The sequence below is a fragment of the Theropithecus gelada genome, chromosome 13 (assembly GCF_003255815.1).
Source record: "Theropithecus gelada isolate Dixy chromosome 13, Tgel_1.0, whole genome shotgun sequence".
Classification (NCBI taxonomy): domain Eukaryota; kingdom Metazoa; phylum Chordata; class Mammalia; order Primates; family Cercopithecidae; genus Theropithecus; species Theropithecus gelada.
The window spans coordinates 100,791,851-100,808,906 of record NC_037681.1 but is presented as its reverse complement, the minus strand read 5'-3'; the positions used below and the strand labels follow the sequence as shown (position 1 = coordinate 100,808,906).

General features: G+C 40.0%; 1 protein-coding gene across 6 annotated transcripts in view; it reads right to left on the bottom strand.

Moving 5' to 3' along the window:
• CTNNA2 (catenin alpha 2) overlaps nucleotides 1-17,056 on the bottom strand; it is a 1,475,417-nt gene that overhangs the window by 739,511 nt on the left and 718,850 nt on the right. For all 6 annotated transcript variants that reach the window (XM_025354028.1, XM_025354027.1, XM_025354025.1 and 3 more), the window contains one exon: nucleotides 8,431-8,634. In XM_025354028.1, the coding sequence (XP_025209813.1) occupies nucleotides 8,431-8,634 (204 nt within the window). The remainder of the gene's footprint in view (nucleotides 1-8,430; nucleotides 8,635-17,056) is intronic.

The window sequence follows — 17,056 nt, the reverse complement described above, 5'->3', positions numbered from 1 at the left end:
AAAGAGGGAGGGAAGGAAGGAGAGAAAATGGTGGGTTAGAGGGCAGTGAGTGGGGGAAAGAGACAGAAGTATTAATTGTTCAATACTGGTTTTTTGTTGGGTTTTTTTTTGGTTTTTTTTTTTTTTTTTTTTTTTTTTTTTTCACCACAATGAAGCCAACAGTGAGCTCCTGGAGTTGTCATACTTTTCAGAGGACCCAAGTCCCCCACTTGAATAATCATCCTATACCTTGTGCACTTTAAGACCCAAGAAGGGCCAGGCATGGTGGCTCATGCCTGTAATCCCAGCACTTTGGGAGGCCGAGGTGGGCGGATCATGAGGTCAGGAAATCGAGACCATCCTGGCGAACATGGTGAAACCCCGTCTCTACTAAAAATACAAAAAAATTAGCCGGGCGTGGTGGAGGGCGCCTGTAGTCCCAGCTTCTCGGGGGGACTGAGGCAGGAGAATGACGTGAACCCAGGAGGCTGCGGAGCTTGCAGTGAGCCAAGATTGCGCCACTGCACTCCAGCCTGGGTGACAGAGCGAGACTCCGTCTCAAAAACAAAACAAAACAAAAGACCCAAGAAGACCTGCCATGTTCCCACAGGGCCTGGATGGTACCTACATCTGTGTTCCATAGCTATAATGGGTACTGTATCCAGAACACCCTAATGCCAAACAACCATGCCAGTCTAGATCTCCTCCTGGAGCTTTTCACAGCCAGTGCACACATGCTCTGGGTGACACCTGAACCTGACACCAGCTCTCACACTCTCCCTGTCACGATTCTACCAGAGAAGACGTCCTGCCAGCATGACTGGAGATTCTCCCACCACCTGTGCCTGTGTCAGTGCCAGCCAACATATCCCTGCACAACATCCTTTGACTCTCTAAATCGCATTAGAGTAAACAGAGTTGAGCACCATTAGAAAGGGAGTATGATCATAATAATGTAAGAAAAAGGAGGTAAGAAAAAAAAAGCCTCTACCAGTTTCCGGGTACCTCTGTGAGTTAGAGTGAAATCTACCTAGAAATGCAGCCAAACAGAACTGTAAGTGCCATGTTGCAAGGGCAGAAGCCAAAGCACTGTTGGAAAGACTTCCACGCCAACTATGTATAATTCTTTTGAAGAGTAGATTCAAAGGAGAGTTTTTCACCTCAGAGAAAGGATTGGTAACATAACTGTACTCTGGCAATATCTGAGCAAGAAATACCAATTAAAAACAAATTTAAGGGCCAGGTGCGGTGGCTCATGCCTATAATCCCAGCACTTTGGGAGGCCGAGGCAGGCGGTTCATGAGATCAAGAGATGGAGACCATCCTGGCCAACATGGTGAAACCTCGTCTCTACTAAAAATACAAAAATTAGCTGGACATGGTGGAACGCCCCTGTAGTCCCAGCTACTCAGGAGGTTGAGGCAGGAGAATCGCTTGAACCAGAGAGGCGGAGGTTGCAGTGAGCCGAGATTGCACCACCGCACTCCAGGCTGGTGACAGAGCAAGACTCCGTCTCAAAAAAAAAAAGAAAGAAAGAAAGAAAGAAATTTAAGGCCAAGAATTGCTTGAACGTGGGAGGCAGAGGTTTCAGTGAGCTGAGATCGCGCCATTGCCCTCCAGCCTGGGCAACAGAGCCAGACTCAAAAAAACCCAAAAAGGCCGGGTGCGGTGGCTCACGCCTGTAATCCCAGCACTTTGGGAGGCCGAGTCGGGTGGATCACGAGGTCAGGAGATCCAGACCATACTGGCTAATACAGTGAAACCCCATCTCTACTAAAAATACAAAAAATTAGCTGGGCATGGTGGCAGGTGCCTGTAATCCCAGCTACTCGGGAGGCTGAGGCAGGGGAATCGCTTGAACCCAGGTGGCAGAGGTTGCAGTTAGCTGAGATCACGCCACTGTACCACCGTACTCCAGCCTAGGTGATAGAATGAGACTCTTGTCAAGAAAAAAGAAAAAGAATAAAACAGAAAAGGAAAGAAAAGGGGAAAGAAAAGGGGAAAGGGAAGGGAAAGGAAGGGGAGAGGAGGGGAGGGGAGGGGAGGGAAGGAAGAATTAAAAAACTCTCTGTTCAAGGAAGCAAATGTTTTGCATGGGAAGTGTAAATGCACAGGGGAATTTGAAGCTCAAAATTAATAAAGATGAGGGCGTGGAACATATGTGAAGACAGAGAACAGGAAAGAGGAGAAGAAAATATACAAGTAAGAAAAACACAAGGAAAACCTCCTCACTACAGGCACCAGTGTGGAATATTAGGACTCCTTCCCTTGAATGAAGCTACCAATCTCATTAGGCAGCTCTTAATTTTGCATTAGAATGCAGGGCCATTAGGAGAAGGTATGGACAACATTAGATCTTGTATTGCCCACAAATATTTTCAAACGTTACTTTCTATATTGTGTTGTCATACCGTTTAATAGAGAAAGTTATAATTAGCCAAGCTGACTTCAGGGAGTTGCATTCCCTTATCTACATAATAATAGGAAGAAGAGAAAAGAGAAGATCCAGATAATACTCAAAACAAATTTCATGTTTAATCAACAATGAGACTTCTTCTTAAGTAGTAAGAGCTACTCAGTCTTTTTCATGCCTTCCCTTATGGGAGACATGTGGCAGTATAGCAATTCCTATGGCAAAGTTATCTTTCTGATGACAGTCCCTTCAGAAGGGTGCGATCTTTCTCTGGGATTTTAGATCAAACCCACATACTGAACTTGCCAACTAGTTGTTCTGGGCCTCTCTCGGCAGGAATATGCAGCCAAATTAAATAAATTCTGATAGATAAAAATCAGATTTATACAGAAAATCAATATAAATAAACATAAGATTATTTCATATAGAATCCCAGAAGCATTCAAAGTTTGTTTATATGCAAAAATCTGATTGCACAAGACTTGTCAGGGATCCCCTGAAACACAGAAACTGTGAAGCTGTGTCCTCACTTTGTTCTCATTTTGTTCCTCAGTCACGCTTTGGGTCTAAATCAGAACTCTATACTGCCAGCAGGAAAAGTTTTCCCTACTTATCTTTTCCAAGGCTCTTCCCTAAAAATAGACTCAAAATGAATTGCTTCTAAAGGGATTATTACATATTCATATAATAAAATGCTATGCAGCCAGTAAACATAAGGTTAGACAATGTTTATTGATATGGTAACATATTCACAATATATTGAGTAAAGAGAATAGATTGCAAAACAGCATTTACAATATAAGTCCATTTTATAAAAAATAACCAAGGTGTAACGTGAGTGTGTGTGTGTCTGTGTAAATATGCCACTCCTATATGCTCAGAAATATTAGAAAGACATATACCAAATTATTAGCAGTGATTATTTTGGGGGATGAAATATTTTATTTTCTTCTTTCTGTGTTTTTTTGTTCTTTATAGTGAACACATATTTCTTTTCCACTATACAAAAATGTAAAAGTTACTATTCTCAGAGATCCCGTGGCCCTGGATATCATCTCATGTATTATTCGTCTAGTGTTGTGGAACAGCGTGCTGGAGGCTTGCTGTGTATAGGCCACAGAATCTGGCTGGAAATAACCTTTTTAGACCGTATTTTAGTCCTCAAATCCTCACAAGTGGGCTCCTTCAGGAACCCACTTTAGGTTAAATTCTACTAACAAAGGCTATGACAATGCTTCAAACACTTGTAGTATGTATATATGTTCCCATATCAATATGTCTTCATGTGCTTTTAATACCTTCTATATATTAATGGTTTATAAATTGTTAACCCTAGGGATCCACTTAGATGCTTCAAGAGGCTTGAAAAAAAGTTGGATACAAAATTTTTAAAAAATATACAATTGTAATTATTAAAAAAATGCAATTAAAAATATCTCACCACGTTTTACAACAGAGAACAGCAGTATTACTTTATGCTGCCAGGATCTCTGCCATCATTTGAAAATAGTTTAACTGCATGATTGTTTAAGAAAACTGTAGCTCTAAATTAGTCTTAAAAAAATTTGAGCTACCCAGAGAGTTTATGCACATAAAATTGAAACAGGTTGTACAGCAGCACAAGACACAACAAGGACTAGGCACATCTGCTCATTGCATATTCTCATCAAGGCCTAACCGTGAATTGTGCATAAAGAAATAACAGTTTAATGCATCTCCTTATTGTTCTGCATTTACAGTTTTAGTACCTAGAATAAGTAGTAATTTTTCTCCTTATAGCTCTGCATTACAGTTTAATACTTAGAATAAGTATTAAATTTTTCTAGTCTTTTATATTTATAAGAATGTGAACCATACTTAGACATTTTTGGTGATACAATGTTGAAACAAAATTTTTCTACTTAACTCCCCTTTCAAATGCAATCTATCTAGCAGAGTATCCAGGCATTGCCAAGTAAGCTATTTACGAATTGTTTCAACATCCCAGTAAATCAGAATTTCCTGTGCAACCAAAACCAAATGAAGATATCATATTAGTTGCAACTGATACAATTGTAACTGTCATTCAAAATGCAAATCATTAAAAACGCAAATGTCCATTTTATGTTCATAAAACAGACACATTCTTCTTACTAGTTACTTTATAAGCAAATTTTATTTATAGTCAGCATTTGAATACTCTATTCCACTTCTACTGCTATCCCTTGGTCCAAGAGACCATCCTCTCATGAATATTCCAGGACTCAGGGCCTCCTCACCTGTTTTCACCCCTTTTGTTTTTGTGGCCTGTTCTCAGCACCTGAATCATGGCATTTTTCTCTCACTACTTTGCAATGGCCTCTCATTCCATTAGAATGAAAGTCAAATTCTGTATAATGGTTCACCAGACCCTGCACAGACTGATGCCTCGGCACCATACAGACGCCATCTCCTGCTATCCTTCTACTCACAATAGCCACTATGACTCCCATGGTGCTTCAAACGGGTGCACCAGGCACCCGTTCACAGCAAGGCACTTGACCTTGTCATCCCTTTCTCCTCAAGGCCTCTTTGCTTCTTCACCTCTGAAAAGTCTTTGATCTAATGCCAACTTTTCAACGCACCTTCTTAGGCCATTCTTAATTTCAGTAGTACCCAGTGTCCTCTACCTCCCATGTTTTAGACTTCCTCTTTGCATTTATCACCATATGAAGTAATCCTTGCTTATATCACTTAGCATTTATTCTCTGTCTCTTCCCACAACAGTGCAAGCTGCATGAGAGCAAGCAGAGACTTTTACCTGTTTTGCTACTTTCTGTATCCCCAGAGGCCTAGAGCAATGCCTGGCACAAATGGCCAGCACACAATACACATTTGTTGAATGAATAAAATATTCTAAATCTGCATTCCTCACAATATTCTTATTAATAAAACCCATTAAATGTTATGTTTATACTGCCGCCAAAGAAAGCTGCCTAAAATTATAAGTTCCCAAGGAAGGTTTATGTGTTCATTATAATTTGGAACTATTTATAGTACTCAGCATAATACTTCAACCACCACACTGATACCACTCATCCCAATCAGCATCTATAGGCCGCACATCCTTTTAAGTTTCTCTCTACCCATTAGTCTTCACATATGTACAATAATAATAGTCTACTTAAAGGGGAATTCTTTTTAAGAATCTTTTCACTTTGAATTATATCTTCAACTTGATAAAGCAACTTAAGGCTAGCCAAGGCTTTCCTAAAAGAATTCCAACCATCCTCTCTACCACCGCCATGATCTGTGATAATTTTCACCACATGCCTCTATTCACCCAGCCTTTTTTCTCATACCACAGTTTCTTTTAACTGCACAATGTTTGTTGACATCTTCAAGTTGCACACCCACGTTCATTAAGTAGAATACACATTTGTGGAAATATCTAACACATGACTGCTATCCTATTGAGTTCAATGGGAGCTATGTGGCTACGTCATAGCCCATGCTCCATGAAGACCCTTTTTCTATCAGGTATGGCACACAGCTTCTCCCCACAACCTCTGTCTCCCTCTGTGTCATACAATTTGGCATGTATACAATTTTAGAACAGCTTCAGCCACAAGCAAGCATTGTAAGTGGAATGTTCATCTGGGACTGATCAGGAGATTCTCAGAAAACAGAAATGTCAGTTATGCTGATTTTTAAATATTTTCAGTTTAACAACTTGTTTATCCTAATGGTATTGCCTAGCACGTTAGGATGACAACTTGCAAGGTGATAATTTGATACCACCTTTATTCTCAGAGCTCACAAAATTTAAAGAGAAATATAACAGCCCAGGCATGATAGACTGATTTACTGGTTGCTGTTAACTACAACAGACTTTTCAGTCAAGGTATGGGTGTGTTTTTTTTTTATATATTCATATATGCTATATCAAAATAAATACAAATTGACTGTGCAGCAGGATAAATGAGTGCACTGGACAGGAATTATTAAGGTGATCTGGCTGCATTCAGTTCTACCTTGAAATCACCAAACAAGTGTGAAGTCCAACTAAATGTTACACAGTTTACATAAATGTCAAGTAGGAGGTGTTTTATTTCAGGCTTTGATCGTGATGGTTCAATGTGAATAGAACGTGTGCATTTTGAAATTTAAGCACTATACCCATTGATGTATTGTCTGTAACCATGTCAAAATAGAAACTAAGATTTCAATAAAGCACAAAACATTCCTGCATCACAAGGCTGCGGACAGAAAACAAAAAGTGCCTGGAGTCAGTAAAATACAAAAATCCATCAGCTCTGCAGATCTGCATGAGCTTACACTGAAAGAAAAACTTCTAGTTGGCAGGATTCTAGACACCAAACTGAAAATTACATGTCACGTCTCGATCGACTCTTATTTAATCATGTTCTGTGATTTCTATTTAGAGAAACATACTTTTTTGTCTGATTTATTTATACTGAGATCTTAACCATCACTGTTATCTCTGTAGTTTCTACTTCCTTCTTTGTCAGTAACTATTCATTAATAGAACCACTAGCATGCCTTAATGTAAAACCAAATTCCACGTCCAGGTAATTAGCCCTTTGCTATTTTGTTAACAACAACAACAACAAACCAACAAACAGGGTCTCAGATTTCATAAGCATTCTTTGTTGACACATCTGCTATTCAAAAGATTCACTCAGTTGGGAGACCATGGGATCAACATTTTTAGCTGTACCCTACATAATACCATAGATCAAAATTACAGAAAGTGTTGGTCATCCAGGGTCCTATAGAGACGTCCTCATAAGCAGCTGGGTGCCACATGATGCATTCACATTTTATTCTTTGCGTGCTGAAAATGGCCAAGTCTTCCAAAATCAAAGAATCTGAAGGTTCATGGAAAGGAAACAAATTTTGTGTTTTTTTAGTTTGTCAGGTTTTCTCATTGACATCTTTTTGCTTTCTGAATAAGTTCTCTGGAGGGTCTGCAGGAGGAGCACTGCTACTGTCAACGCTCATTCCTTGTTTGCATGTCTGTTAGCTGCATATTGTTACTCATGATGGGAGTGGTAAGATGCTGGAGGGAGGGACACTGAGCGGCTGCTTTGTTTCAGCATTGCCTCGGGGTGTTCTAATAATACCCAACATGGACTTCAATAGCTGTGAGCAGATTTTCAGTGTCTCTGTTACCCACCTGGTCACTATACAGGGCATTCCTTCAAAATGTAATATCAAGACCTCACTTTATCTACATTTTTTCCCCAATTTGTGCTAAATTCTCTCAAACTCTAAAGTCCAGGAAAGGGGGAAGTACAGATCATCCACTGCTGCAAGCACTGGCCATCGCCTCAGCTGAATGAATGTAGCAAATCAATACAGCCATAATTTAGTGCCTTTCAAAGCAAAGAATGTGAGTTTCATCACCTTCTTGCAGGTTACAGGTATACAGGAACTGTCACATTTTATAACTGTAGGAGAGGATGGCTATTATGTGCCAAAATACAATTAGATACCACTCATACATACCTATTTGAAAACTTAGAGACTCACTCTTATAAGCGATTCCTGACTGAATCAATAAAACACCTCCAAATTTTACTACAGTTAGAACTTTTCCTTAAACAACCCTATCCACACATTTTATAAAGCTAGTAGATTTATTAATGCCTTTTAGGGGTGAAGAATCGCATCTACAGCTATCCTTAGGTTTAAAAGTGCACTTTTTAACAGCGGACTTAGTATATTCTCAGCTGTTTCCATCAATCATCTACCTTTACCAACTGAAATCTTACCTACTTCAAAATGCAGCCACTAAAATGACCAAGAAGAAATCAGCCAAGTAAAAAGTGAAAGAGCTTATTGTCCATCTATCTGCTCCATATTAAAACAAACAAACAAAATATAGATTCTGAAACAACATGACACGCGCTCTCCCAAAGCAGTTCTTTGGTTTCACCTGACTCTTAGGTGAACACCTGTCTGTTCTCTTTTCCTGCTATCTATGCTTCCAAAAGAGCAACACGATTGCAGAACAGAATCCACCGAGACATGAGAATGGAGAGCCCAAGACTTACATTATTCATGTACTCGCTGAGCAGGTCCTGGAGCGCCTGCCGCACGGCGTTGCACTCCGCCACGATCCTCTCCCGCCGGTCGTCTCGCGTGCAGGAGGAGTCGGCCATCAGCGCTGCGCCGCTGATGATGCTCTCCAGCCTCTCCTCCAGGGACGGCCGGAACCTGGCCTCGCTGAACGTCATGGGGTCCAGGATAATCTTATTCTGAAAGTATCACAATTAAAAAAAAAAAAAATCAGCAGAGAAGAGAAGTCTGCCTTGGCACCCTGTTTTGAAACCAGAAATATCTGAGGCAAGAACAAGAGTCCCCAAGGAGGAGAAACTGGTTACTCAAATTCTAAAGTTGCCTTGACAAAGTATTAACTTTTTGTCACTATTTTGTCCTAAATGTAATCTTCAGTGAAAAGAGCACATCTTGTTTGAAGAATATGTTCTTGGCAAAGGCTATCTCAACGGAAGAGCTTTCAAATAAGATTAGGACACTCTTTTGGCATTTTTAAAACACGTAGCCTTTAAGGAAAGAACATTTCAGTGTAACGCTTTGGGGAATTATATAAAGATTTTAGAGCTAAAACATGATAAATAATCAATATCTTAATTATGAATTAGCTGTGACTTGTGTACACATTAATCCTCCTCATGAGAAGCAGATATGGGCACCCATGGCAGGATGCCTTTTGAACCTTGGGCACATAGTACCCAACAGGCATATTCAGTACAGGTTAATTTATCACTGGAAACTGACATCTTTTATGTCAAAGCTAGTGTTCTAGAAAAGGATTCTTAATGTGTGTATGAGACTTGTCACAAATAACTGACAGTATCCTTATAAAGGTATTTACATGTTTGGAAGGAGCCTATATAAGAGCAGAATAGAGATATTTCCTAAAAAGAAAGTATCACATAGAACATGAGCTTAGCATTTCCCCAGCCAAGTTTGAGGAGCCTGGAAACATGTGGGCAGAGATGCCCAGAGGTAGATGGAAATATGCATCCAAAATTCAGGAAATATAACAGTCTTTATAGGAATCTGGTAAATGTCAGGCATATTTGGACACAAAGTAGTGAATGACATACGAGTAAAGTGAATAGAGCCAGAAGAGCAGGCCAAAGAAGACCTATGAATTAAGGTTGTACAGAAGGACCAGAATCAAAAAGGAAGACAGAAAGTGTAGTCAGAAAGATAGAAAGAGAACTTGAAAAACTCCCAGCAAATGAGGAGGGTAGAGTGTGATGAAGTATGTGATCATTAACTGTGTGAAGTCTAGAAGCAAAAGTGACATTGACCAAAGGCTGGTTTCCTTTGGGGAACCTTTTCTGCCTAAGGCAAAGAAGTTCATACCAGCAACGACGATCAAAGTAGAATGACCTGCTGCGGGAAATGGTGTGCTTATCTTCACTGGGGGTGCACTCTCAGAGATCCAAAAACCAGAGTGGCAGTAATGGGGTAAATGGTCTTCCAACTATAGAATACTATGGTGCAATTGCCACTCTGTTACTGTTTCTTTTGATGTTCATTATTCCTTATATATTCACCAAATTTAAAGAGTTGTTAGAAAAGAACAATTTACCATATTTACAAATACGATACAAAAAGTAAATGAGAATATGTAGTTATTCTATTGCTAATCTGCACCTGCTGAAGACCTACTATATGCCTACTACTGTACTTAATGCTAAAAAGAAGGGGAGATAAAAGAGTCTTCTATGAATTTTTTATTCTGATGTAGTATATACAGTAACTGCTTAAGTTATTACAAAGTGAAGTCCAGCTGTGTGCTCTGGGAAAGATTGTTGTAACCCTCCAAAGCATCGTAGGGTATTTGTTCAGGTTGTGCACAGAACATCTGGGCTCCAATTCTCTGATTTCTGTTAAAATGCAAATCTCCAGAGCAGAGAGATAGATCTTTGGGGCACAAGAATGTTGAAGTCTTAAGGAATGAGTGTAGGCAGGTTGGGACTTAAAAAGGAACAGGTATAGACCAAACACAGACCAGCTCTGAAGTCCACTGGAATCTTGGATTTTTTAGAAAATCACTAATTGGTAAAAGTCCCTTTTCAATTTAGAAAGCAGATGCATGAAATCTTGCAAATAAAACAGCTATTCTGTGCCAGCTTTGGCAAGATGACCATTCTTACATTTGTACTTTCTTGTATCTTGGAAAAGGGATGCAAAAGGAATGTTTACTTTACCCAAAATGTGTTATTTGGGGTTTGTCCTTTGTGCCTTGGTTTTAGGCACAGCTGTTCAGTGTCAAAAAATCACGTGGAGGCTGCAATACAGTGGATAGCCCTACAGGGTTCATTATTACAAGTGAAAGTCCCAAAGGAAAGCTGAGAGAGGAGCACAGATACTCCTGCTATACGTACTAGCACTGTGTCTGCCATGTCTTTTTCCAGGGACATCCATTGGAACCCTCTCTCTTTCTCTCACATAGTCTCTCTCGCTTTCTACTGCCTTTCGGTTGATGCATTTATGATGAACTTATGTATATATGTGTGTGTGTGTGTGTGTGTGTATATATAATCCATATAATATATGTTAAGAAGTAATATTCTTAATTGAGGAAATACCTGGTCAAAATATAATTAGACTATCTTACTTATAAAGATTACTGATTTTCAAAGACCTATTTTACAGAAAACCATATTAACATAAAACATAATAAAAACTGTATTTTCTGCTTTAAGATTTCAGGAGACTCTTCAGAATCATATACTGGCTTTAGAACAGGTGTTTATTTTACTTTAGGACTAAACACATAAAGAACTGCAAATGTGATGGAAATATGGGGAGGTAAATTTGAACTCTTCAGTAAGGACAATTGTAAAACAGTTTCTCTGCAGTAGAGAGAATGTACTAGTGTCATTAGAACACTATTTCCTAAATTATTTTCCATGGAACACTGAGCTTAGAGATATAATGTTTCGATGAAAAAATAAGGTTCCCTGGCCAAATATGTTTTGGAAATATCGCATGACCTACAGCAAATTATCATATGAAATGCTTTGGGGAGCTCAGCATTAAAGGAGTCAGTTCACTGTAGCATTTCCCAAATCTATTTGAGCATGGAAAGTGCTGCTTTTAAAATGCATGAATTATCTATGAGAACTCAAGGAACACACTTTGGGAAATGTGGCAAGAGAGACTTTGGAGTGTCAGCCAATTGAGTTTCCTACCTGCCATGGCCTGGGGCTGTTGTGAAAGTAAAAGCCTGAAACATTGAGCTTGACAAACTCTGCATAAAAGTTACACCATCCATCACATTTCTAATGGAATTATTCATTATTTATAGATCACAGTGGAAAAGCTTTTTTAAAAATCTCCCTGGAAAGGAAACAATAATTTTACAATATTCAGATCTGTATCTGCAGTACAGATGGGGAACATTGCAATGATGGATGTGAAAAGCAGCAGGGAGAAGCCGCTCGAGAGAGAAAAGGCACAAAGAAAAAAGGTCAGTGCACGTGGGCCTGTGTAAGTGTGTACATGCACATGTGCATGGGAAGAGGTACTTATTGCATGTGTGTGTGTGTCTGGATGTGTGTGTGTATCCCGGATGGGATGGGCACTGGTTGTGTGTGTGTGGAGCTGCGTGTGTACGTGTGTATGGGGAAAGATATGTGCTATTTGTGTGTGTGTCTATGAATCTATGAATGGGTGGGTACAGTTTGTATGCATGGGTGGAGTGGATGCGTGTATGTGTATGTGTGTGTATGTGCACATGTGCACATGTATGGAAGGGGCTGTGGCTTATTTGTGTGTATATATTTGTATGTGTCTGTCTCTGTCTGTTCTTAGAGAATTGGTCGGGTTTCCAACAGCTCCAACAAGCGAGAAAATAAAGAAAAAAAAAAAAAACAGAAATGAAGTCAGAGGCTCAAGAGCTAGAGGAAAAGGTTGTATCTATATTTCCTACAAATAGGAAACCAACCCCTGGAACTGAATCCTGAGCAAGAAATACACAGAGAATGAAAAAGTGAAAAGAAGGAGGAGTATTTGCTGTTACAGAATTTGAAAGTAATTAAAACAATAAAAAACACCCAGCTAACGTCGGGAACATTCAGATCAGCAAACAGTCATGAACACAGGGCTCCAACAGGCCTCAGTTCTCCACCCCAGCTCTGCCCGTCCTCACCTCTCTGTGTGGCTGCCCTCTGCTGGCAGGAAGGCGCGCCAAATCACCATCACCACCATCCCACCATCATCACCATCATCACCATCATCATCAACATCCAGGAGCCAGATTCCCCTCCCTGGTCACAGAAGAATACTTTAAGAGGGCAGCACACCAACACCAAAGAGTGAAAGGACAAGGAGAAGCCCTCCTGTCTCTACCTTTGTGGCAAAAGTATGCTCCTGTGACAGGCTCTTATGTTGCTTACAACTGTACAGACTTATTTCAGTTCATTCTTTTACATTGTAAATATCTCCATCTCCTGTTGGCATTCTTAAAGCTTATTTAGTCATTTTATCTTTTTGATCTTTTAGTTCCATCTTACATTGTCATTTCAGTTCATTTACAGATACTGGGCCTGCATTTCTTGTTTTATATTTTTCTTATATTTTAAGTTAATATAAGTTTATCATGTCTATTTTTATTTTGATTATTTGATTTGCATAATATTTTGTGCTTTATGAGTTTTACTTATTTTTATTAACATCTCTACTTTAAAAAATTATTGTTTTCATTCTTACAGTTTATAGAGTGGCAATTGGAATGCACAGCCATAAAGATAGCAGCCACAATAATTCACCCCCAACCGAAGAAGACTAGAACCCTATTCTGCCATCAAGTCGGTGCTATAACAGTCTCTCTAGTCTCACATAATTGATCTCCCATTTGCTCTCATGTGGCGCTCTATAAAAATTTTAACCTAGTATAATTTAGCAGATGTCAAGCCTGTAATCCCAGCACTTTGGGAGGCCGAGACAGGCGGATCACGAGGTCAGGAGATCGAGACCATCCTGGCTAACACGGTAAAACCCCGTTTCTACTAAAAAATACAAAAAACTAGCCGGGCAAGGTGGCGGGCGCCTGTAGTCTCAGCTACTCGGGAGGCTGAGGCAGGAGAATGGCATGAACCCGGGAGGCGGAGCTTGCAGTGAGCTGAGATCACGCCACTGCACTCTAGCCTGGGCAGCAGAGCGAGACTCCATCTCAAAAAAAAAAAAAAAAAAAAATTTAGCAGACGATGTAGTTCCCAGAATAATACATTTACCAGCACTCACCACACATACAATTGTTAGAAGACCAGTACTTTTAAATTGCTCTTATCATTCATTGTCTCTACAAAAAGCTATGTGATCTAAAATGTCAGTGTATAATGGGACACTGAGCTAGCTTGACGCAAGCTCTGACACAAGAGGAGGAAACAGAGAGATCTCGATCAAAGCAAGTAGTTGGATGTATTACCAATGGTTTGATGGGTTCAAAATGCAGTGTCTTTGAGATCGCTATCTCCCCATCTTACTGAAGAGGGAAATGATGCCAGAGATGTTGTCCCATGGCCATTCGGCTCACAAATGAGGTCACCAGGATTTGAGCACCGGTCTTTTGATTTCAAGCCCAGTGTTCCTTCAACTGTACAAGACTGTCCACATTTAGGTGAAATGAGTCTAATATGTCATAATTATAATTATAAAGTATATTATTTTAAAATAAAAATATAATTCTCATAAACTAAATATAATACTTAAGTGTCATCTGTCATGCTCTCCTTTTTATGCTATCTGAGTCACCTAATCCTCCCAATAGATACCTGAGAGTAAAATCATTCATTCAGCAAATGAGTGCTGGTTACTGTAGGAGTCTAAGAGCACATACTAAACAATCCTTTCTTCAAGAAGTTGACTCTCTAATCAAAAACAAAAACATGTACAACCAATTGTAATTGGGGAAATGGCTGATGACATTATGGAATGACTGAATGATGGCAATTTGCACAGTTGAGAGGTAGGAAGTAAAAATATACTTCCAGAAGAGGTTATCCCTCAGCTGAGACTTAAAGAGTGAAAAGCGGATGGCCAAGCAAAGTTAGGAGCAGGAAGGGGTGATGCAGATGGGCTAGGAGGTGAGAGATGACATAGTATATGAAAAATATTACAAGAGATCAACTGAAGCTGGTCACGTGTATGGTGCCATAGAGGGGCCCCAAGCCACTCTCCTCTGAGTTAAACTGCTGGGGGGCATAGTTAACTGACCATCTCCATCTGCTGCACCTGTAGTCCTACTGCAGTCTTATGTGTAGGCTGCACTTAGCCTCAGGCAGCTCCAGTTAATCACTGGGCACAGGTCCATGCTCCTGCCCAACACGGACTCCTCCAACAAGCAACTTCAGCTCCTGATCCGGGCTCCCCACTAGCCTGACTGGGACTTGCTGGGAACAGTGCTGAGCCTCTTCCTACTCAATCCTCTTTCCTTCCTGCTCCCCTTTCAAAGGTGTTTGAACCCATAGCAGTCTAAAAGCTCCACAAAAGCCCATTCACTCCTATTTTATCCTTCACAGGCAAGTCCTCCTTATACATATAATCCCATCTACCTTGCTTCTCCAAGGGCCTGAATGGACACAAATAGGAATGGGAGATGCAGCTGGAGAGAGAGAAAGAACCAGGTCCTGAAGCGACTTCTCTGCCAAGTTACAAAGTTTTCAATTTGAGAACAGCCCTTTAGGCAATGATGAATCATCAGAGATCTTAAAGCAAAGGAGTGACATAATCCTGTTTGGGTTTAGACAGTTTCTTACTGCAGCTAGGGCAGTTAGCTTTGGCAGGACTGCAGGCACAAGGCAGGAGAGTATTAAGCCTTCAGAGCCCAAAAGAGAGGTGAGGAAACTACAAATCAGGATTGTGTCTATATGGATAAAGAGAAGGTAATGAATTTAAGAAAAATTTAGAATGTCAATCTGACAGGATTTGAAGAGATATAGGCTATGAGAATGAGGGAGAAGGAGACAAAGATAAAATCTAGACTTCTAACGTGGACAACACCAATAATGCAGGTGTCAGCAAACTAAATCCTGGGAGTCAACCTCCTACTTTGCAAATAGGGTTTTATTAGAACACAGTCAGGCTCATTCATTTACATACCATCTATGCCTGTTTTTACACTACAGTGGTAGAGGGGAACGGTCAGGACAGAAACTGTATGGCACACAAAGCTTGTAATATTTACTCTTGGCCCTTCAAGAAAACATTTGCTGGCTGGGCGCGGTGGCTCATGCCTGTAATCCCAGTGCTTTGGGAGGCCGAGGCGGGCAGATCATGAGCTTAGGAGTGCGAGACCAACCTGGCCAATATGGTGAAACCCCATCTTTACTAAAAATACAAAAATTAGCCGGGCCTTGTGGCACACACCTGTAATCCTAACTACTCGGGAGGCTGAGGCAGGAGAATTGCTTGAACCTGGAAGGCAGATGTTGCAGTGAGCTGAGATTGCACCACTGCAGTCCAGCCTGGGCAACAGAGCCAGACTCTGTCTCAAAAAAAAAAAAAAAAAAAAGAAAGAAAGAGAAGGAGAAGAAGATGCTTGCTGACCCTTGAACAATTGTGATAGATAACAGATGAAGAGCAGGTGAAGTTCTTACGATCCCTTTAAACAGAGAGCTCTGGTGGAAGGTTGATTATAAGTGTATGAACATTGGGTAGTGTGGTATGGGCACCTGTATTAATATGCAAAATCTATTGCTTTCATATAAACAAGGAATACCCAATAGAAAGACCTAATATTCAATAACAAGAATTGCAAAGCAAAAAAAGACACCTACATGTGAAGTAGATGTAGCAAGAAATGTATTCAGATAGATGAATAACGGTGCAGGCATTACCTCAGGGCAAAGAGCAGAACTGGAATTGGGATGTGTGCCCTCTAGGTCTGGCGTCTATGCTCTTAGCCACTGCACTAATTGTTTCCCTCATGTATCCTTTCTGCATGCATGATGCTAATCATCATGAGGGAATTAATGCAACAGCCATTTCCCCATTTCAAAAACTAAAGTCACAGTAGTACATTATTCTTTCATACGTCAAGAGGGGATAAAAAACAGCAAATAACCACCAGGAATAAAAGCTCTAAAATGTTACTGTCTCCTAATTTTAATCTCTCACCTCTGTTTCAAACTGGCCAGTAGGTATTACAATACATTTCTTCTGTCAAGAAGGTAAATACAAATATTGCTCAGTCTTTCTTTGACTAGCAATTAACCATCTTAAAGCTGAGTTTGTATCTAATTGTACGCAGCTGTAATTGAGAAAGATGGGCATACCTGATAAGACCTGGAGCATAAAGTAATATTTTTAATTACAGTTAAGTCAGTAGTAAGGCTCTAGCACACATACAACACTAACGGAATGGTTTTACCCACAGATTATGTTCCAAAGACTTTAGTGCACAGCTGACAATGGTGATGCTTTTTTTCTTTACCAGCCAAGAAACAGCTTGTTAAAGAGTAGGAAGAAAATCTTATTCATCTTTACACTTTCTGGCTTTCAACATTGGTTAAACCTTTAAGAGAACTACTTAGTCATCTGAAATGCACACAGAATTTTCAAAATGCCAAGAAAGACAACAAAGAAAGCAATTTGATAATATAAAGTGTAGCTGATTTCATAACATTTTTCCAAAAT